At 42.4% G+C, this 21,652-nt stretch overlaps 2 protein-coding genes and 1 non-coding gene across 8 annotated transcripts in view; 2 read left to right on the forward strand and 1 right to left on the reverse strand.

The window, feature by feature from the left end:
* Eya3 (EYA transcriptional coactivator and phosphatase 3) overlaps positions 1 to 21,652 on the reverse strand; it is a 106,283-nt gene that overhangs the window by 45,153 nt on the left and 39,478 nt on the right. For 4 of the 6 annotated variants that reach the window (XM_004671246.2, XM_004671245.2, XM_045150214.1 and 1 more), the window contains exons 4-5: positions 14,070 to 14,149; positions 3,699 to 3,765 (exon numbers count right to left, since the gene is read on the reverse strand). In XM_004671246.2, coding sequence (XP_004671303.1) covers positions 3,699 to 3,765; positions 14,070 to 14,149 — 147 coding nt within the window. Of the gene's footprint in view, positions 1 to 3,698; positions 3,766 to 14,069; positions 14,150 to 15,341; positions 15,401 to 21,652 lie in introns of those variants that run through there. The other 2 variants (XM_045150216.1, XM_045150217.1) reach the window with 2 other exon arrangements.
* On the forward strand, positions 4,732 to 4,838 carry LOC123461110. The gene has a single exon (XR_006637428.1). It is a non-coding gene; the product is annotated as a U6 spliceosomal RNA (small nuclear RNA).
* LOC123460905 (non-histone chromosomal protein HMG-17-like) lies at positions 5,421 to 11,088 on the forward strand. The gene is made up of 2 exons (XM_045151137.1): positions 5,421 to 5,441; positions 10,843 to 11,088. The coding sequence occupies exons 1-2, from the start codon at positions 5,421 to 5,423 to the stop codon at positions 11,086 to 11,088; spliced, it is 267 nt and encodes an 88-aa protein (XP_045007072.1).

Genomic DNA, 21,652 nt, shown 5'->3' on the forward strand with positions numbered 1-21,652 from the left:
ATCTAGGCTAAGAGCTGGCGATATGACTTAGCGGTTAAGCGCTTGCCTGTGAAACCTAAGGACCCTGGTTCAAGGCTCGATTCTCCAGGACCCACGTTAGCCAGATGCACAAGGGGGCGCATGCGTCTGGAGTTCGTTTGCAGTGGCTGGAAGCCCTGGCACGCCCATTCTCTCTCTCTGTCTCTCTCTCTCTCTCTCTCTGCCACTCTCAAATAAATAAATAAATAATAAAAATCTAGGCTAAGAACATAGCTCAGTTGGTAGAGTACTTGCCTAGCATACAAGAAGCTCTAGGTACTATCTCCAGCATGGACAGAGTCACTTCCAACTACATGTGAGTTTGAGGCCAGCCTGAGCTATAAGACCCTCTTTAAAAAAATAAATAAATAAAAAGGATTGACCAGATCTCATTCTCCACCCAGATCACTGGACCAAAGTGAAGATCAGAGATAGGAAACTGGGATATGGAAAAACGAAGTGAGGTTAGTGGAGAAAGGGCAAGTGCACACATCAGAGAACAGAAGTATGTTCCCATAGCCTCAAAGTCAGTCTATAGCACACAAGCCAAACTAATAGACTCAATCCTCCCACTGATATTTAAGTTTGAGCATATTACTGCTTGGTGATGTCAACCCTATCAGCAATAGTTAGGGAATTGAATTCAGTATTGAAACCCCTGGAGCTTTACCATGGCGAACTGACTTGGTCATTTTATCCATTCTACTGCACTGAATATTTATATACCATTTATTGCTTTTGGTGGGAGGGAGAGTTGGGGGTTTTGAAACAGGCCTCAAATTCACATTGACCTTCCTACCTCAGCCTCCTGAGTGCTTGGGATTACAGGCGTGTACCATCACAGCCAGTTCTAAGTATCACTTGTTTTGTTTGGTATATTATGCTGTATTTACAAGACAAAAGCGCTCTATGCACCGTAAAAATCTTAACAATAAAATACAGGCGTAAATATATTTTAATACGGTAGAAGATCCTGCCCCTACCACCCATACAGCACTGAGAGAAGAGGACAATGAAGGAAGACCAAAAGGAAGTAGTAGGTGAGCCAGGCAGGTAAGCTGTGCATCAATGGGATAAATGGTATTCTAGGAAAGCAGCACAGAGAAAGGAAAGAAAGGGCTTTGGTTATCCAAGGAGAAAACATACTAAGGGAAGGATATTAACAAAGGAGAAGTAGCAAGCAAAAGGTAGAAGATAGCAAAGCCTTTGAATGCCAGGCTATAAGAATTCAGAAAGTCTGAAACAACTGGGAGGCACTGAAATTGTTAAGCAAATAGTGACAAGATCCTATTAGTTCTTTAATAAAGGAGGTCTAAATTTAGAAAGCATACCTAATAAGGCATCTTGAATGTACCAGGTATGCAAATACCTTATGGATAAATTTGGTTGTGCAACCTAAGTCATACCTCAATAGTTTCTCAAAAGACTGTATTAGCCAGAAGTCAAGGAAATAGCTTGGGTAATTTGTTAGGGCTGGAGAGATGGCTCGGTGGTTAAAGGTGCTTGCTTGCAAAGCCTGATGCCTGGGTTCAAATCCCAGTAACTATGAAAAGCCAAATGCTCAGAGTGACATATCCACCTGAAATTCATCTGCAGTGGCAGGAAGCCTTGGCGCACTCATACTTTTCCTCTCAGATAAAAAAAAAAAAAAAATAGTAGTTTTTGGCTTAGTGGTAAGGTGCTTGCCTGAGAAGCCTAAGGACCCTGGTTCAATTCCCCAGGACCAAAGTAAGCCAGATGCACAAGGTGGCACATGCATCTGGAGTTTGTCTACAGTGGCTAGAGGCTCTGGCGTGCCCATTCTCTATCTGCCTCTCTCTCTCTCTCTCTCTCTCTCAAATAAATAAATAATATAATATAATATAATAATATAAATAATATAAATAATAAATAAATAATTGTAGGGCTGGAGAGATGGCTTAGTGACTGAGGAGCTTACCTGCAAAGTGAAAGGACCCAGGTTCAACTCCCTGGGACCTATGTAAGCCAGATGCATAAGGTAACACATGCTTCTGTAGATTATTTGCAGAGGCTGAAGGCCCTGGTGTACCCATTCTCTCTCAAGCAAATAAAAATTAAAAAATAAAATTAAAAAAAGCCAGGTATGGCAGCACATACCTTTAATCTCAGCACTTGGGAGGCAGAGGTAGGAGGATCACCATGAGGTTGAAGCCTCCCTGAGACTACAGAGTGAATTCCAGGTCATTCTAGGCTAGAGTGAGACCCTACCTCAAAAACCAATAAAATAAAATAAAAAGGACTGGAGAAGCCAGGTGTGGTGGTGCATGCCTTTTGTTCCAGCACTTGGGAGGCAGAGGTAGGAGGATCGCTGTGAGTTCGAGGCCACCCTGAGACTATATAGTGAATTCCAGGTCAGCCTGGGCCAAAGTGGGACCCTACCTTGAAAAACAAAAAAACAACAACAAAAAAAGAAATATAGCACAGCTTGGGTAGCAGAAAGGTCATAGAGCTGATAATGTGTTTCATATTTACTATCTAGTATCTCCATAATGATCCCAGAGGATAGAGTTAGTCACTTTTCAGAAAACCATATAATGACTGGTCCAAAGAGACATGAATGCTAGTACCAGAATGTGGAAAACTCATTGAGCTGACTTTTTAGGTTTTTTTTTTGGTTGGTTGGTTGGTTTTTTTCAAGGTAGGGTTTCACTGTAGCTCAGGCTGACCTGGAATTCACTATGTAGATTCAGGGCAGCCTCAATCCTCCTACCTCTGCCTCCCAAGTGCTAGGATTAAAGGCGTGCACTACCATTCCTGGCTTAGTTTTTTAATTAATTCAAACTTTAAAAGGGTATAAATGGGGGCTGGAGGGGTGGCTTAGCACTTAAGGCATTTGCCTGCAAAGCCAAAGGACCCAGGTTCGATTCCCCAGGACCCATGTTAGCCAGATGCACAAGAGGGCACACACATCTGGAGTTCATTTGCAGTGTGTGTGTGTGTGTGTGTGTGTGTGTGTGTGTGTGTGTGTTTTAAGGGGTATAAATGGGTACAACAAGGAAAAAAATGCCAGTTTCCTTTTCATAATAGCTTCAGAGGCATTTCTCACCTCTGTTACCAATTTCTTCATGTTATCTTACACTTTTAAGCATATAAAAATATACCCTACGTTAGTAAGTGAAATTGTTCATGTCTGCAAGGATAGGACCACTCTTTCTGAACACACGACTCAACTGTTCTCCTCCTTACCTATCTTACGGTGATTAACCTGGGTGGTCTTACAGACCTTACTCTGTGGAAAACTAAAATGTACCTCTCTGTGACTTCAACCGACTAAATCTAACTTCCAGCCCAACTCTATTCTATGGGCATTTCTAATGAAACTGGACATAGTTGGATGAGAAATCACAGTCCAGGGCCTGTTGGGCTGCTTTAGTTGATATAAATAGAGGAAAGAGGATGATGAAACTTCGATCAGATCTTCGCTTTGATCTATGTGACATCTTCAGTGCCTCCTACTGTAGGCTAAGCTCCTACATAGCAGCCATCTGTACCAGGCAAGCACCCAATTTTAAAAAGGATGATATAGAGACTATAATCTGGTGGTACTAACAGAGAAACCAAGGAAGGGAGAAAGGTGAAAATAAGTTAAGATATGAAATTAAATTTTGAAATTAGCCTACAGAAAAAGTATATATTTTGGAAATAATTATTCCACTTACTTTGCAGAATACATTTGTGAGGTATAATCATTGGATGAGCGAGGGATGTAATCGGTGCATGTCATAACTGAAAGAAAGATATTACCAGGTAAAAAGGTTAGAACATTTCAAAAATGAAATGGGAAATTGTATATCTCACTGTATAGTCTTTCAAACTAAGGAACACAATGCAGATTGGTACTGGCAAGTTTGAAAGACTATGTAGCAGAAAATACCTCACTTCTGTGTTTACTGGCCTATACATAGAACTTAAGAATCAGTAAAAGAAGCAAGACCGGAGGGAACACATAAAAGATCTGAAAGTTGATGCCAACTAATATCTACCTTGTTCTGTCACTGATTTACACCAAAAGAAAGCAAACCCCCTATACCCTCAGCCACGATCACTGGCCAACTCAAGAAAGCAAGATAGATGGTGCCTAGAAAACAACAGTATGCTCGCTCAGCTCCCTGACACTCTAGGTGTTTTTTCCTAGTGAGAAGCTCCCCAAAAAACTTGAAAGAGAGCTGTGGTAGAAGATTAAGTGTTATGTGAAACTCACTCCAGCTTAGCCAAATCCACAGCAGAGCAGCAAGGATGCTTTGTAACTATCTTTTCTACTTTCAGCTTGATAAAGCAGTCCTGAAGAACTGATGTGCTGTTCTGATAGACCATCAAGTAAAGTGACTTTTTCACCTAGTGTCTCCCTGACCCCCATGACTTTATGTGGAGACATCTGCTGCAAGAAAGTGCCTCTCATGATTATAACTGGGATAAATGTTATAAATACTTGGCTCAAGTTTGACAGATAGCTAAAACCCATTTATTAGGCACATTTCTGTTCAGTTTTATAGATAGCTGAATCATAAAGTGCTTTAACTTAACTACTAAACTGCTAAAGGACTTTGTCCAACTGCTCTACTTGAAGCAGCAGCTACTGCTACTCTATTATGAATAAGGACTAAAGGTGAACCAACTAGCTTGCTATCTATCTATGCTCCCTGAACGATTGCCTCACCCAAAAAGGGAAACCTTGACCAAGAAAAGATGAGAATGCTGGCTTTGGCAGCACATATACTAAAATTGGAACAATACAGAGAAGATTAGCATGGCCCCTGTGCAAGGATGACACACAAATTTGTGAAGCATTCCATATTAAAAAAAAAAAAAAAAAAAGATGAGAGGCGCCAGGCGTGGTGGCATACGCCTTAAATCCTAGCACTTGGGAGGCAGAGACAGGACTGATGTGAATTCAAGGCCACCCTGAGACTACAACATAGTGTGTTCCAGGTCAGTCTGGGCTAGAGCAAAACCCTACCTCAAAAAAAAAAAGTAAGACAAATCAACATTGTGAGTTTATTATAGAAGATTTTGTTCAATGCCACTGTTCAGAGTCAAAAATTATTAGAAACTTGAAGATCTAGGTTCAGACTGACAGAAGTGAAGATGTTTTCGATTAGATTTGAAGTTCTTATTATCATTCTCAGAATGCAAGGTAGGTTCATTCAGTTTCTGCATGAGGGTTCCTTCTCCACTGACAGGTACTTTAGAGCGCAGTCCCTGAGATGGGGAGGGGATATGATGGAGAATGGAATTTCAAAAGGGAAAGTGGAGGTGGGGGGAAGAGTATTACCATGGGATACTTTTTATAATCATGGAAAATGTTAATAAAAATTGAGAGAAAAAAAGAGCTCAATCCCCTCCTCCAACTAAGGAACAAGCCTGGATTTTATTTGGAAACCATGACAGGATTACAGAATCAGGTTAGAATCTGTTATTGTACAACTGGAGGATCAAGAAAGTAGTATGTTTGGGCTGGAGAAATGGCTTAGTGGTTAAGGTGTTTGCCTATGAAGCCAAAGGACCCAGGTTCGATTCCCCAGAACCCATGCAAGCCAGCTACACAAGGGGCCGCATGTATCTGCAGTTCGTTTGCAGTGGCTGGAAGCCCTGATGTGCCCATTCTCTCTCTCTTCTATTCTCTATCTCTCTGCTTGCAAATAAATAAATAAAACTAGTATGTTAGCATATACCAGAGCAAAGGGGAGAAACACAGGTTATGCAATATACTCTGATGGTACAGCTAACATTCTGATTACTTAGGGTGCAGAGAATGAAGAAAATAGGACGTGAGCCCTAGGGGTGTAATGTCTGCTGCTGTTTGGCTAAATGTATATACTATGCTCATCAAACTGCCCAGTAAGTACTTATCTTAATGTTCATACCCTTATATCAATGCTACTCTCACTTTTGGTAGAGAATCTTCTCTTTTCAGGTGACAGGGACCTTGGGATGACTGAGAAGGTATCATGGTGCTAAAAAGAAGTGACAGGAGTACTCAGTACTACAATATCTCTTACCACACTTTCCAAGGCTCAGGGTCTACTGCGGAAGAGGTGGTGGAAAGAATGGAAGAACGAAAGGAAGGGTAGGACTCCTTACAACGTGCTACCCTCAGATACAAAATGGCCTGGATATCCATGACCTCACAGTGCCTGACACTACCTACACAAGACCATCATATTAGGAGAAAAAGATCCTGACATCAAGATAAAAGAGACACTGATTGAGATGGGGAGGGGATATGATGGAGAATGGAGTTTCAAAAGGGAAAGTGTGTGTGGGGAGTATTACCTTGGGATATTTTTTATAATCATGGAAGTTGTTGATAAAAATTTGAAAAGAAAATAAGAAAATGTACTATGGTTTCTAATTTATTTATTTATAAGCACAGAGGGAAAGAGGTAGGGAGGGAGATAATGTGAATGGGCATGCAAAGGCTTAGTGCCACTGCAAACAAACTTTAGACACATGCCCCACTTTGTGCATCTTGCTTTATGTGGGTGCAGAGAATTGAAACCAGGCTGTCAAATTTGCAACACAAGCACCTTTAACCACTGAGCCATCTCTCCAGCCTGGCTTCTAAGTTTATTTTATTTTTATTTGAGAGCGACAGAGAGAGAAAGAGACAGGGAGAGAGAGAGAGAGAGAGAGAGAGAGAGAGAGAGAGAGACAGACAGACAGACAGACAGACAGAGACAGAGAATGGGAGCGCCAGGGCTTCCAGTCACTGCAAACGAACTCCAGATGTATGTGCCCCATTGTACATCTGGCTAATGTGGGTCCTAGGAAATTGAGCCTTGACCCACGGTCCTTAGGCTTCACAGGCAAGTGCTTAACCACTAAGCCATCTCTCTGGCCCCCTGGTTTCTAAGTTTTAATTTTTAACAGTTGGAAAGTGTTCCTAAAATTGCCAATATGGAAGTAAAGATTAGATAGGAGCAAAAGGAATTAAAAGTTCTTTCTTTTTTTTTTCAAGGTAGGGTCTCCCTTTAGCCCAGGCTGACCTGGAATTTACTCTTTAGTCTCAGGGTGGCCTTGAACTCATGGTGATCCTCCTACCTCTGCCTCCCTCCTATCTCAGCTTCCTCAAGTACTAGGATTAAAGACATGAGCCACCATGCCCAGCCTAAATAGAGATTATAAAAAAGAAGCTGAGCACACAAATGAAATCAGATGACAAGTCAGATTGAAAATATAAAGTTGGGATTCATTAACAACATGTAAGACATTTAAAATATATGTGTGTACATATATGTATATTATTATTATTTTGTTGTTTGTTTGTTTTTCAAGGTAGCGTATTGCTGTAGGCCAGGCTGACCTGTACTCACTCTGTTGTCCCAGGCTGGCCTCAAACTCACAACAATCCTATCTTTGACTCCCAAGTGCTGGGATTAAAGATGTACACAACCATGCCCGGCTCAAAACATTTGAAGTAATGTCATAAACAACATGACAGAACTGATGACCTGACAAAAGCAGATGCATGGCAGAAGAACAGAGGCCAAGCATGGAAGGGCTCAAGAATTAATGGGAGATGAGAAAGTAAGTGAAGGCAACTCTTCAGAGTTCAGATACGACAGGAAACAGAGAAAGTCTATAGCTGTGGAGCCAAAGAGGGCTCTTCTTTTTTGTTTTTCAAGGTAGAGTCTCATTCTAGCTCAGGCTGACCTGGAATTCACTATGTAGTCTCAGGGTGGCCCTGAATTCATGTCAACCCTCCTACCTCCGCCTCCTGACCAAGTAATGGGATTAAAGGCTAAAAGCATGCACCACCATGCCCAGCTTTGTATTTTTGGTTTTTAAAGATGGCAGAAACAGTGTGTGATAGGCAGAGGTATGAGGATCACTGTGAGTTCGAGGCCACCCTGAGACTACATAGTGAATTCCAGATCAGCCTGGACTAGAGTGAGACCTTACTTGGGGTGGGGGGAGATGCTGAAGAGGGGTTGGAAAGATTTCTCAGTGGTTACTGGTGCTTGCAAAGACTGACTGGCCAGGATTTTATTCTCCAGTATCAGTGTTACATGTGTCTGATGTTTGCTTGTAGTGGCTAGAGGTCCTGGCACACCCATTCTCTCCCATTCTCTCTCTCTCTCCCCCCTTGCAAATAACAAAAATATTAAAAGAAAAAAAAAAGACTCAGTGTGGTGGTGCATGCCTTAAATCCCAGCACTTGGGAGGTAGAGGTAGGAACATTTCTATGAGTTTGAGGCCACCCCAAGACTACATAGTAAATTCCAGACCAGCCTGCGCTAGAGTGAGAGCCTTGAAAAACTAAGGGGAAAAAAAAATAAAGAAAGAAACTTTGGGGCTAGATAGATGGTTCAATGCTAAGGCACTTACCTTCAAAGCCTAAGGACCGGGGTCCAATTCCCTAGTACCCACATATAACCAAACGCACAATGTGGTACATTCATCTGGTGTATGTTTGCAGTGGCTAGAGGCCCAGGCACACCCATTCTCTCTATCTGCCTCTTTCAAATAAAGATATTATTAAAAAAAAAAAAAAGGGGGCAGGGGAGAGGGAGGGAATTACCATGGGTTATTTTTTTATAATCATGGAAAATGCTAATAAAATTAAAAAAAAAATTAGAAAAAAAAAAGCTAAAGGCATGTACCACCATGCCTGGTTAATTTAGCTATTGTGGAAAAAAAAAAAAAAAAAGTGGCAGATGCCAGGTCATGTGTCTTTACTTGAAGAAGGATTAGTAGAAAAAGATATGATGACACAGGCATGGTGTTAAGATAACCATAGTACCAAGGTCCATAAGGAAAGTGAGGGAGGATATAGGATGGAAATAAAAGGAATAAAATATGGCAAGAGAGCCGGGCGTGGTGGCGCACGCCTTTAATCCCAGCACTTGGGAGGCAGAGGTAGGAGGATCGCTGTGAGTTCAAGGCCACCCTGAGACTCCATAGTGAATTCCAGGTCAGCCTGGGCTAGAGTGAGACCCTACCTCAAAAAAACCAAAAAAAAAAAAAAAAAAAAATGGCAAGAGCAAGAATGCTGGGCTGCAGGGATGGCTTAGCTGTTAAGGCACTTGCCTGCAAAGCCAAAGGATCCTGGTTCCTTTCCCCAAGACCCATGTAAGCCGGCAGATGCACAAGGTGGCGCATGCGTCTGCAGTTCCTTTGCAGCGGCTGGAGGCCCTAATGCACTCATTCCCTTTCTCTTTCTGTCAAATAAATAAATAAATAATTTAAAAAAAGAATGCTATTTCCAGCTAGGCATAGTGGTGCACCTTGTTAATCCTGGCACCAGGAAGTCTGAGGCAAGAGCATCAAACCATAAGTTCGAGGCCTATCTGGACTCCAGAGTGACTTTCTGGTCAGCCTGGACTAGAGTGAGACCTCTGCTTTAAGGAAGGAAGGAAGAAGGGAGGAAGAGAGGAAGGGAGGGAGAAAGGGAGGGAGGGGAAAGAAGGAAGGAAGGAAGGAAGGAAGGAAGGAAGGAAGGAAGGAAGGAAGGAAGGAAGGAAGGAAAGAAAGAGAAAGAAAGAAAGGCAGGCAGAAAGAAAGAAAGAAAGAAAGAAAGAAAGAAAGAAAGAAAGAAAGAAAGAAAGAAAGAAAGAAAGAAAGAAAGGCAGAAAGAAAGGAAGGAAGGAAGGAAGGAAGGAAGGAAGGAAGGAAGGAAGGAAGGAAGGAAGGAAGGAAGGAAGGGAGAAAATGCTGGGCTAGAGAGATGGCTTAATGATTAAGGCACTTGCCTGCTAAGCCATCTCTCCAGTTCTGGATAGATTTTTTTTTTTGAGGTAGGGTCTCACCCTAGCCCAGGCTGACCTGAGTTCAGTCTCCTACCTCTGCCTCCCAAGTGCTGGGATAAAAGGTGTGTGCCACCATATCTGCCTATTATTTATTTATTTATTGCTTATTTATTTATTTATTTATTTGGTTTTCCAGGGTAGGGTCTTGCTCTAACCCAGGCTGACCCTGAACCCATGGTAATCCTTCTACCATTGCCTCCTGAATGCTGGGATTAAAGGCATGTACCACCATGCCTGGCTATAACTCTTTTTTTTTTTTTTTTGGTTTTCAATGTAGGGATTCGCTCTAGCTCAGGCTGACCTGGGATTCACTATGTAGTATCAAGGTGGCCTCGAACTCACAGTGATTCTCCTACCTCTGCCTAAGTACTGGGATTAAAGGTGTGTACCATGATACCCAGCTCTATAGTTTCTTTTAAAAGTCATTCCAGTTTTTTTCAATACATGGTAAGTACATTAGGTTAAGGATACTTGTCTTGAGAGAAGAAATAGTTCCACAAGTGCCTTTAAAAATATGCATATATTTGGGCTGGGTGTGGTGGCAATTGCCTTTAATCCCAGCATGCAGAGGTAGGAGAATCTCCATGAGTTGGAGACCACCCTGAGTCTACATAGTGAATTCCAGGTCAGCCTGAGCTAGAGTGAAACCCTACCTAAAAAAAATATATAAGCCAGGTGTGGTAACGCACACCTTTAATCCCAGCAATTGAGAGGCAGTGGTAGGAGGATCACAGTGAGTTCAATGCCACCCTGAGACTACATAGTGAATTCCAGGTCAGCCTGGGCTAGAGTGAGACCCTATCGCAAAAAACAAACAAACAAAAAACAAAAACAACAAACATAAATAAATACACTCACAGAGACATATTTCTGGGGAATTACCATGGTTTGTTGTCTATAATTATGGAAGTTGTCAATAAAAAAATAAATATAGGATCAGTGTGAAGAAGTGAGGATGACTCCCAGACCGACCAAAACTACACGTTGCAAGACCCCAAGTTGCTGCATCCCCACTTTCAGCGTCGACATCGGCACCCCCGATCACACCTAAAAGAAAGGCGGGGACTCTAAAGGAGACAAATCTGAACTACAAAGAAGACCCACAAGGTTGTCTGCTAAACTTGTTCCTCTAAAGCCAGAGCCCAAGCCTAAAAAGACCCCAGCAAAGAAGGGAGAGAAGGTACCCAAAGGGAAAAAGGGAAAAGCTGATGCTGGCAAGGAGGGGAATAACCCTGCAGGAAACAGAGATGCCAAAACAAACCAGGCACAGAAAGCCAGAGGTGCTGGAGATCCCAAGTGAAGTGTGTGTTTTTGATAACTGTGTACTTCTGGTGACTGTACAGTTTGCAATACTATTTTCTATCAAGGTTTGTAAAAATGCAGAATTTTGTTTTTGTTTTTTTCCAAGCTCTGTTGTTAGCACACAGAACACTTCATTGTTTTGGGGGGAGTGGGAGGAACAAGTGTCACTAACAGGGCTCCCAAGTTGGAGTGATGGGAAAACACCTTCTCCCTGCTAGTTTTGAAAGATTCCCCTTGCCTCTGGGGAGGAGGGATTCCCTTATGTTGACACAGTAGCCAACCTTGGCACAGATGCCTCGTGGCATGAGAAAACTCAAAGTCCATTTTTATGTTCTGCCCTCCACCATCAGCATAGACTTAACTCTCTTAAAACCAGAGACCTGTGGGACCTGACCCTTCACACTGGTTCTGCCAGTGTGTCAGATGACCTGGACTTTGCATTGACATCACTCAGATGACGGTGTTCCTCTCAAGAGCTGTGGTACCTTTTCTAAAAGACTGTGGATTTTTCAGATTAATAATCCTTCCATTTTCATTTCATTTCCTGAAAGTCAGGGTTGGCTTGTAAAAAGTTGTTAAACAGCATGCTCAATGTGAAATGTCAACCCTCACTCTAAACTCCCCTGTTCCGAACACCACGTGAAGACTTCAATGGATTTTATAGTGGCTTTTTGATTTTGGGTAGTCCATACAAGAAGGGAGTTTGAAAGTTCTTGTATACTGTTACTGAGTGTCTGCCCATGTCCTGCCTGAAATACCATGATTGCTTATGAAAAGTATTTTTAATAAAGCTGGATACAGTTTGGCTTGGGAAAAAATATAAAATATTTATTTACTTATTTATTTATAAAAGAGATGGGGGAAGAAGAGAGAATGAGAATGGACACACCAGGGCCTCCAGCTGCTCCAAAAGAACTCCAGATGCATGTGCCACTTTGTGCATCTGGCTTTACATGGGTACTGGGGAATTGAACCCCAATCCTTAGGCCTTGAAGGCAAGCACCTTTGTTGAAGACAGTGTTTTACACAGATTTATTCTTTGAAAGTATATGATAAAATGTGAGAAAGGCATAGGCATGTAATTTCAGAAAGGACTATTTATCCTGTGGAGTAAGTAGACATACTAGACAAAGCCTATGTCACTACATGAAAAAAAAAAAAAAAAAAAATTAGGGGCTAGAGGACTGGCTTAGTGGTTAAGGCACTTGCCTGCAAATCCTAAGGAACCAGGTTCAATTCCCCAGTATCCACATATGACAGATGCACAAGGTGGCACATGAGTCTGGAGTTCATTTTCAGTGGCTGGAGACCCTGTTGTATACATTCTCGATCTCTCTCTGCTTCTTCCTCAAATAAATGAATAAGTAATTTAAAAAAAAAAAAGAGAGAGAAAAAAGGGCTGAACAGTCAAGGTGCTTGCCTGTGAAGACAGGTTCATTTCTCCAGGTCCCACATAAGCCAGATGCACATGATGGTGCATGCATATGGAATTCACTGCAGTCCATTCTTTGTCTCTCTCTCTCTCTCTTCTCTCTCTCTCTAATAAATAAATTTTAAAAATTAAAAAATTAAAATTAATAGTTGGATCTCCCTCAGGGACCAGTAGAAATCTTTCTTTTAAACATTTTTTTCTGATTTATTTTTATTTATTTGAGACAGAGAGAGAGAGAATGGACACGCCAGGGTCTCTAGCCACTGCAAATAAACTTCAGACACATGCGCCACCATGTGCATCTGGCTTACATGGGATCTGCAGAGCCGAACCTGGGTCCTTAGGCTTCGTAGGCAAACACCTTAACCGCCAAGCCATCTCTCCAGCTCCCCTCCCCCAGTGGAAATCTTGGGCTCAGGAGATAGCTCTTTTCTATCTTAAATACATAAGTAAAAAATAAAGCTGGAGAGATGGCTTAAAGGTTAAATGCTTGCCTGTCAAGCCTAAGGACCCTGGCTTGAGGCTCGATTCCCCAGGACCCACGTTAGCCAGATGCACAAGGGGGCCCACACGTCTGGAGTTCATATGCAGTGACTTGAGGCCCTGGAGTACCCATTCTCTTTCTGTCTCTTTTTCTGTCTGTCACTCTCAAATAAATAAATAAACTATATGTGTATATATACATATGTATATATGTACACACACACACACACACACACACACACACACACACACACACACACACACGTACATTATTTATTTGAGAAGACAGAGAAAGAGAGAATGAGAATGGGTGTACCAGAGCCCCTAGCCACTGGAAATGAACTCCAGACACATGTGCCTCCATGTGTAACTACCTTATGTGGGAGCTGGGGAATCAAACCTGGGTCCTTTTAGCCTTTGCAGGCATGCACTTTAACCACAAAGCCATCTCTCCAGCCCTTAAAAATATTTTTATTTTATTTACTTATTTGAGAGAGGGGGGACTGCGAGAAAGAAAGAATGAGCAGGGACTTCAGCCACTGCAAATGTACTCCAGACGCATGCACCACCTTGTCTATCTGGCTTACGTAGGTCCTGAGGAATTGAACCTGGGTCCTTTGGCTTTGCAGGCAAACACCTTAACTTCTAAGCCATCTCTGCAGCCCAGGTGGTTGCTTTTCTTTCTTGGCCAAGACTGATAAGAGTACTTGGTTTTATTGGGGGGTGGGAGGGTGACACCAAACAACTAAAAAAAAATGAAGTCCTACAGTGGAGCAGTCAGGTGCTGACTTAAAAACTTTTCTGTAAGGTACTATTACTTTTAAAACTTCCAACTCCCAAACAAAAATAAAATCGCTGAGTATGACTCCTTGAGTAAGCAGATATCATGAGACTGTTCCTCAGTCGATCAGCTTATTAGAGAATGTAACTATGAACAAGGAGAGAGAAGAACCTTTTGGATATTCTGGAGTAACCCAGGCTTATCAGGGAAGTCCAGTTATTTAAGAACAGCATCAGCTGGGTATAGGGTATCACTTCCATCATGCATAAAATATGGTACTTACTTTCCTCTGACATACTAAGGTTTGAAGCAAGGTTTGATGTTTCAGGTTTCTGGTCAATGACATCCGGGTTGCCTGTTTGACTAGAAGAACCAAAATGAATACATCAGCCCCTGACTGAATCATTGCAATGCTAAAAATGATGAGATCAAACTATATTTCCTCTAGGCTGTATCAGTAAGAAGTAAATCCTGATGATTTGCTTATTCTTGGATTTTAGCAACTGGATTGAAATAGGGAGGGCCAGGGCTAACATCTTCAATGTTCTACTGTTCTTTCTTAACTCCTTACCCCCCTTAAGTTTTAAATCATGCAGAATCTCTAGCTAAGTCATTAGCAAGTCAAAATTTTCTCTAAGACCATATATAAAGAAAAATTCCAAACATCTAAAACAGTGCTGTCAATCATTATGTATGTATGAAGCATAATGTAATGTTATGGGAGGTTTCCATTGTAAATCATTATAAATCAAGCTAATTAAAAAATTTGTCACCCCATATACTTATTTTTCACTTAAGTTTTTAAATTTTTTTTTAAAACCACAGAGAGAGAAATGGTGCACCAGGTTCTCCAGCCACTGTAATCAAACTCCAGCCGCATGTGCTATCTTGGGCGCAGGTGCAACCTTGTGCTCTGTGTCACCTTGTGTGTCTGGCTTATGTGCAACCTGGTGAGTTGAACATGAGTCTTTAGGTTGTGCAGGCAAGTGCCTTAACCGCTAATCCATATCCCCAGCCCTTATATTTTTAAAACAATATTTTATTTTTATTTATTTAATAGAGGGAGGGATGGATGGAGGAGGGAGAGAATGGGCACACCCAGCATCTAGTCACTGCAAATGAACTCCAGTCACATGTACCACATTGCACATCTGGCTTACGTGGGTTCTGGAGAGTTGTACATGGTTCATGAGGCTTTGCAGACAAGCACCTTAACCACCAAGCCATCTCTCCAACCCTGTATACTTAACGTTTTTAAAAAGTGTTTTACTTTTAATTTTTATTTTGAGAGAGGCAGAGAGAATTGGTGTGCCAGGAACTCCCTCAGCCACTATAATCAAACTCTAGACACTTGCACCACCTAGTGGCATGTGAGATTTTGTACTTGCCTCACCTTTGTGTGTCTGTCTTACATGGGAGCTGGAGAGTTGAACATGAATCCTTAGGCTTTACAGGTAAGTACCTTAACCGGTAAGCCATCTCTCAAACAAAACTTATTCTTTTTGACAAAAATATTTAAAATGTATTGTTTTAGTACTTTTAAAGTATACACTACCTATCTTTTTGTGTGCTGGGTGCCACTTCGGTTAAAAGTATGAGAGGAGCTGGAGAGATGGCTTAGCAGTTAAGGCACTTGCCTGTGAAGCCTGAGGATCCAACTTTGATTGCACAGGTCCCACATAAGCCAGATGCACAAGGTGGCACATGTGTATGGAGTTCATTTGTAGTGGCTAGAATCCCCGGTGAGCCCATTCTCTTTCTCTGTCTCAAATAAAAATAAACCAATTAATTAAAAAAAAATGAATAAAAGTGTGAGAAGATAGATAGATGCCTAGTTCTTTAAAGCCCACAAGTTTTTATTTTATGTATTTATTTATTCGTTTGTGTGTGTATGGGTGTGCCAGAATCTCTTGCCACTGTAACTGAATGCCCATCCAGCTTTCTTCTTTTTTTTTTTTTTAATTATTTTTTAATTATTTATTTATTTGAAAGAAAAAGAGGGAGAGAGAATGGGTGGATGTGCCAGGGCCTCCATCCACTGCAAACGAACTCCAGACAAGTGCGTACCCTCATGCACTTCTGGCTAACATGGGTCCTGGGGAATCGAACTTGGATCCTTTGGCTTTGCAGGCAAATGCCTTAACCACTAAGCCATTCCTCCAGCCCCCATCCAGCTTCTTAAAAAATTTTTTCTCTTGTTTTTTGAGGTAGGGTCTTACTCTATCCCAGGCTGACCTGGAATTCACAATGTAGTCTCAGGGTGGCCTCAAACTCATGATGATCCTCCTACCTCTGCCTCCCAAGTGCTGGGATTAAAAGCATATGCCACCATGCCCAGCTCCATTCAGCTTTTTGTGGATGACTAGGGGAAGTGAACCTGGGCAGACAGACTTTGAGAGCAAGCACCTTTAAACAATAAGCCATCTTCCCAGCCCCTCAGCTGCAAGTCTTAGTCACTTGAGAAGTTTTAAAAAATTATATAGGGGCTGCAAGCCCACTGAAAAATCCTGCTGGAACTAAGCTGATAACCTCCTACATGTAGACCAGCTGACAGAAAGCTGGAAGAAGCCATTGTGCATGCAGTTCAATAGGAGAAAGAGACACCACCAGTGAAGATACTCAACAATGGACACTGCAAGCCTTATAATTGGCCAGCCAGGCCAAATGAGCCAACGGGTGTAACAGTGGCACATCTGTCATGGTGGAAACAAACTGCCCTCCAATTGGACTGGAGGCCCGCTCCATGGGAGGGGGGAATACATCCTTGATACTGAAAACTTTAAAAAAGGGTAGTCATGAGCCCTAGGGGCGTAACATCTGCTGATGTCTGGATAAGTGTATATACTATGCTTATAAAACTGCCCAATAAGTACTTTTCTTAATATTTATACCCTTATATTATAATGCTACTCTCACTTTGGGTAGACAATCTTCTCTTTTCAGAAGGCAGTGACCTTGGGATGACTCAGAAGGTATCATAGTGCTGGAAAGAAGTGGCTGGAGTACTGAGTATCATCTCCATCACACCTTCCAGGGCTCAAGGTCTAATTCAGAAGAGGTGGCAGAAAGAATGTAAGAGCCAAAGAAAGGGCAGGACTCCTTACAACATGCTCCTCCAGACACAAAATGGCCTGCATATCCATGACCTCACCATGCCTGACACTACCTGCACAAGACCATCGTAAGAGGAGGAAAGATCATGACATCAAAATAAGAGACTGAATGAGATGGGGAGGGGATATGATGGAGAAAGGAATTTCAAAGGGGAAAGTGGGGGGGAGGGAGAGTATTACCATGGGATATTTTTTATAATCATGAAAAATGTTAACAAACATTGAGAAAAAAAAATTATATAGGCCTTCAGTGCCACGGGTGAGATATCTTCCAGTGAGTTGTTGGCCAGGGGAGGTCTCTAATGCCCTCAAAACATTACAGATTATCGTCAATGCTCTTGGTTGCCCACCATAACTAGATGGTATAACCCTATTGCTGAAGACTTCACATGCTTGGACTGCAGGTCACTGAGAAATCAAGTTGGAGCTTAGCTTGAAGTCTCTTCCCTGTTGACTAAGCTGTCAGAATGTTGGAAAGTTATCCTTCATGCAGCCTTTTGGGACAGTGAAGTCATCAACAGTGTTAAACAGCAGTGAACGCCACAAGCCTTATGGCTGGCCAACCAGGCCAAATGTGCCAACTGGTCCTATAGTGGCATTTCTATTATGGGGGAGACAAACTGCTTTCTGAATGGACTAGAGGCCTGCTTTATTGGAAAGATGACATGTTTGGTACTGAAAACCTAGTCAAAAGCCTACTGCTATAGGGAGGTCATAAGCCCTAGAGGAGTAGTAACTACTGGTGTCTAGCTAAATGCACATATTATGCTCACCAAACTGCCCTCTAGACACTTATCTTTATGCCTATATATATTTTATTTTTAAAATACCAAATTTTATTCAGATTTTACAAAGGCGTGTAAAGGGGGAAGGCTGAGAGATAAGGAAAAACAAAGTGGGGAAAGGAGCAGTATACCACGTGCAGTCCAAAAACCCATGTGGGCCACATGTACCTCAGGAGTCCATGTGACCAGATAGGGATATGGGGGGAAAAAAGTGTGCAAAGAAAAAAGAAAGTTCTAGATGCTCCTGCGACATAGGGAGTTGGAGGAGATAAAGAACCCATGTGGAGAGTAAGGGCTAGGGGGGCCCTCCCAACTGGGTCTGGGCTAGGGCCTAGGCTAAGCCCCTACTAGCCTAGGGAAAAACTCACCCACAACTGGAAGTTACTAAGTGATCACAGAGCCAGAGAGCCTGCCCTCCCCTAGCAAGGGTAGTGGGCCATCTTTTGGTTAAGACTAGGGACTGTCCCAGGAAGAGATTAGCTCTGGGGACTGAACTTGATCAACCACAGTGTTTAAATCCTATGAAAGACCTCCCTCCCAGGAGGGGTCCTGACTGTGGAAAAACAGTTCTTTGGAACTAGGCAAGAGATAAGAAAACTTTCCTGGCCTTTTTATATCTTCAGAAGTCCAGTCACCCTAACTCTACCCTCCCCCCACCCCTTCATTTACCCCTCTCATGAGAAAATACTCTAACTGCTGTTAGAGGACAAGGGATGATGATGTCAGATTGTTAACTATTTCCTGCTGAATAGGGCATGAAGTTGTGGCAGCTATTAGAGAGCCTCTCCCAGAAAAGGAAACTATTCTTTTTTTTTTCGAGGTAGGGTCTCACTCTAGTCCAGGCTGACCTGGAACTCACTATGTAGTCTTAGGGTGGCCTCAAACTCATGGTGATCCTACTAACTCTGCCTTCCGAGTGCTGGGATTAAAGGTGTGCGCCACCATGCCCCCAACTCGAGAGGAAAACTATTCTAAAGGACCCCAGAAGTGTGTTGATGGAGTGCAGGAAGATAGTCTTGGAAGAGAATGTTGAGGAGAAATTAAAGAGCTAATGAGAAATGAGCACACAGCAAACTGGTCCCCTTTAGGGCTTTCCTTTTTATGCATTTGTAGGCCTTAGGGAGCATTCAAGGGAACTCAGGTAGACAGTGTTGTATTGTCTCAGGACTGTCCAAGCATGAGCTGTATGCTGACATATTAAAGCTCACTTCTGGTTAGACAAGCTTCTTTTTCAGAAGGCAGTGACACCTGGGGTGACTCAAAACACACCATAGTGCTGAAAAGTGACAATGGACTATCAGAACTAAGCGAGTCATCTCTATCACACACTCCAAGGTTCAGGGACCATGGTGGAAGAGATGGAAAAAAAATGTAGAAGCCAAAGGAAGAGAAGGACTGCTCACAATGCTGTCATCCAGACAAAAAGTGGCCTTGATATTCATGTCTCACAGTGGCTGACACTATCTACACAAGACCTGCATAATAGGGGGAAGAAAAGGGGGGGGGAATGATGGCATCAAAATAGGAGAGATGGGCTGGAGGAATGGCTAAGCAGTTAAGGCATTTGCCAGCAAAGCCCAGGATTCCCCAGGACACATATTAGCCAGGGGGTGCACACATCTGGAGTTCGTTTGCAGTGGCTGGAGGCCCTGGCATGCCCATTTTCCCTCCTTCCCTCTCTATCCCCCCTTTCTCTGTCAAATAAATAAATAAATAAAAACAGAATAGAAGAGAGAATAATTGGAAAGAAGAAAGGATTCAGTGAAAGAGGGATTCCAAGGGGGAAATGGAAGGGTGGTAAGAGGGGATTATGATCATGGTATATTGTTTATAGTCATGGAAGTTGTCAATAGTTAAAAAACAAAACAAAACAAGAGAGATGGCTTAGCAGTTAAGGCGCATGCCTGTGAAGCCTAAGGATCCAGGTTCAATTCTCCAAGTCCCATGTAAGCCAGACGCACATGGTGGTGCCTGCATCTGTGGAGTTGGTTTGCAGTGGCTGGAAGTCCTGGTGCTCCCATTTCTCACTACCCTTCTCTCTCTAATAAAAAATAAATCTTTAAAAGAAAAAGGCTGGGCGCAATGGTGCACAACCTTAATCCCAACACTCAGGAGAGGCACAGGTAGAAGGATTGCAGTGTGTTCAAGGCCAGCCTGAGACTACAGAGTGCATTTGAATTCCAGGTCTGCCTTGGCTAGTACAAGACTCTACCTCAAAAAACTAAAATAAATAAATAAAATTATATAGGCTTACAAATGTTCCAAGTAGTGATTGGAACCTTTAAAATGGGTCAATTCAGGCTGGAGAGATGGCTTAACGGCTAAGGGGCTTGTCTGCAAAGCCAAAGGACCTCGGTTCAATTCCCCAGGACCCATGCAAGCCAGATGCAGAAGGTGGTGGTGCCTGTGTCTGGAGTTCATTTGCAGTGGCTTGAGGCCCTGGCCTACCCATTCATTCTCATTCTCTCTCTCTCTTTCCCCCTCCCTCCCTCTCCCCCTCCCTTCCTCCCTCTTTCTCTCTCAAATAAATAAATAAAAATATATTGAAAATTTTTAAATTGGTCAATTTACTGTATTTTTCTCTACCCCCCATGATGATGACGATTTGGTTGGGCATGATGGTATACTCCTGCAATCATAACACTTGAGAGGCAAGGGGATCAGAAGTTCAAGGTCTGCCTCAGCTATAGTGAGTTTGAGGCAAGCCTGGTCTAAAAGAGATCTTGCTACCAAAACAAAACAAACAAAAAAACCCAGCAGGGTATGGTGGCTCATACCTTTAATCCCAGCACTTGGAAGGCAGAGATAGAAAAATTGCCGAGAGTTTGAGACCAACCTGAGACTATAGAGTTCTAAAAAAAAAAAATAAAATAAAAAATAAATTTTTTTTTTTTTTTTTTGAGATAAGGTCTCACTCTAGCCCAGGCTGACCTGGAATTCACTATTGCAGGATGGCCTCGAACTCACAGTGCTCCTACCTCTGCCTCCAGAGTGCTGGGATTAAATATGTGCACCATCATACCCGGTTTAAATAATTTGTTTCTACTTCTGGACAAGATGGCAACCACCTAGCTGAGCTGGAAATCCCAGGGAAAGAAAGATATGGATCCTAAGGAGAGAGCCACCCCATCATACCTCAAAAGGGCCCCGGCTGAAACTAAGAAAAATTGGCAAAACAAGCAAGGGTGCTGATTTCCTGGTGAACTGGATAACAGCACAAGGGGGAAGGAGATCAACACACAGAAAAATCAACTCCTACCAAATCAGAGAGCCAGAGACCCAGAGGCCCCCAACACCTCATCACTGAAGCAGACCAAAAATGAACCCAACTTGGCTCAGGGAAATTTTGTGGAAGAGGGGGCGGAAAGAATGCCAGAGCCACATGTTGGGTCATGATATCCAGAGACATTTATCTTAACCATAACTGTAGGCTAACTCCACAATGCACGACCCATATACCTCAACAAGGAGGGGCCAAGTGGAGGGGATAGGTCACGGAGGAGCCCAATAATGGTATCAAACTGACTGTATTTGCTGAATACAAAACTAATTAATTAAAAACAATAAAATTCAAATAAAAAAATTAAATTTAATTTAATTTAAAAAGAGGGAGAGGGGCAGAGGGAGAACGTGTGAATGGGCAAACCATGCCCTGCTCTGAACATTAAAATTTTTGGAATTTAGATCCACAGATCACCGCTGCTCTCAGCCTTGATCAGAGTAACTCCTTTTGACAATGGGTGGTTAATGTCTATGCATAGCTGGTCAAAGTGCCAAGGCTCAGCTTAACATAGTATCCATATCACCCCCTCCAAGGCCCAGGGAGCTTCAAGGAAGAGGATGAATTGAAGAGCCAGAGGACGGGGAGGAGTGTTTTTTTTGTAGCCACTGCAAACAAACTCATGAATTCCAGATGCATAGACACTTTGTTGAATTTTTAAATTACTTTCAATTGATTCAAAATAAAG

The sequence above is a fragment of the Jaculus jaculus genome, chromosome 5 (assembly GCF_020740685.1).
Source record: "Jaculus jaculus isolate mJacJac1 chromosome 5, mJacJac1.mat.Y.cur, whole genome shotgun sequence".
Taxonomy (NCBI): Eukaryota; Metazoa; Chordata; class Mammalia; order Rodentia; family Dipodidae; genus Jaculus; species Jaculus jaculus.

Excerpts from the sequence above, each read along its gene's own strand:
- LOC123460905 (XM_045151137.1), top strand. The coding sequence starts at position 5,421 with ATGACAGGATTACAGAATCAG. Across the intron at positions 5,442-10,842 it reads TGACAGGATTACAGAATCAG|AAAGGCGGGGACTCTAAAGG; the intron begins GTTAGAATCTGT and ends CACACCTAAAAG.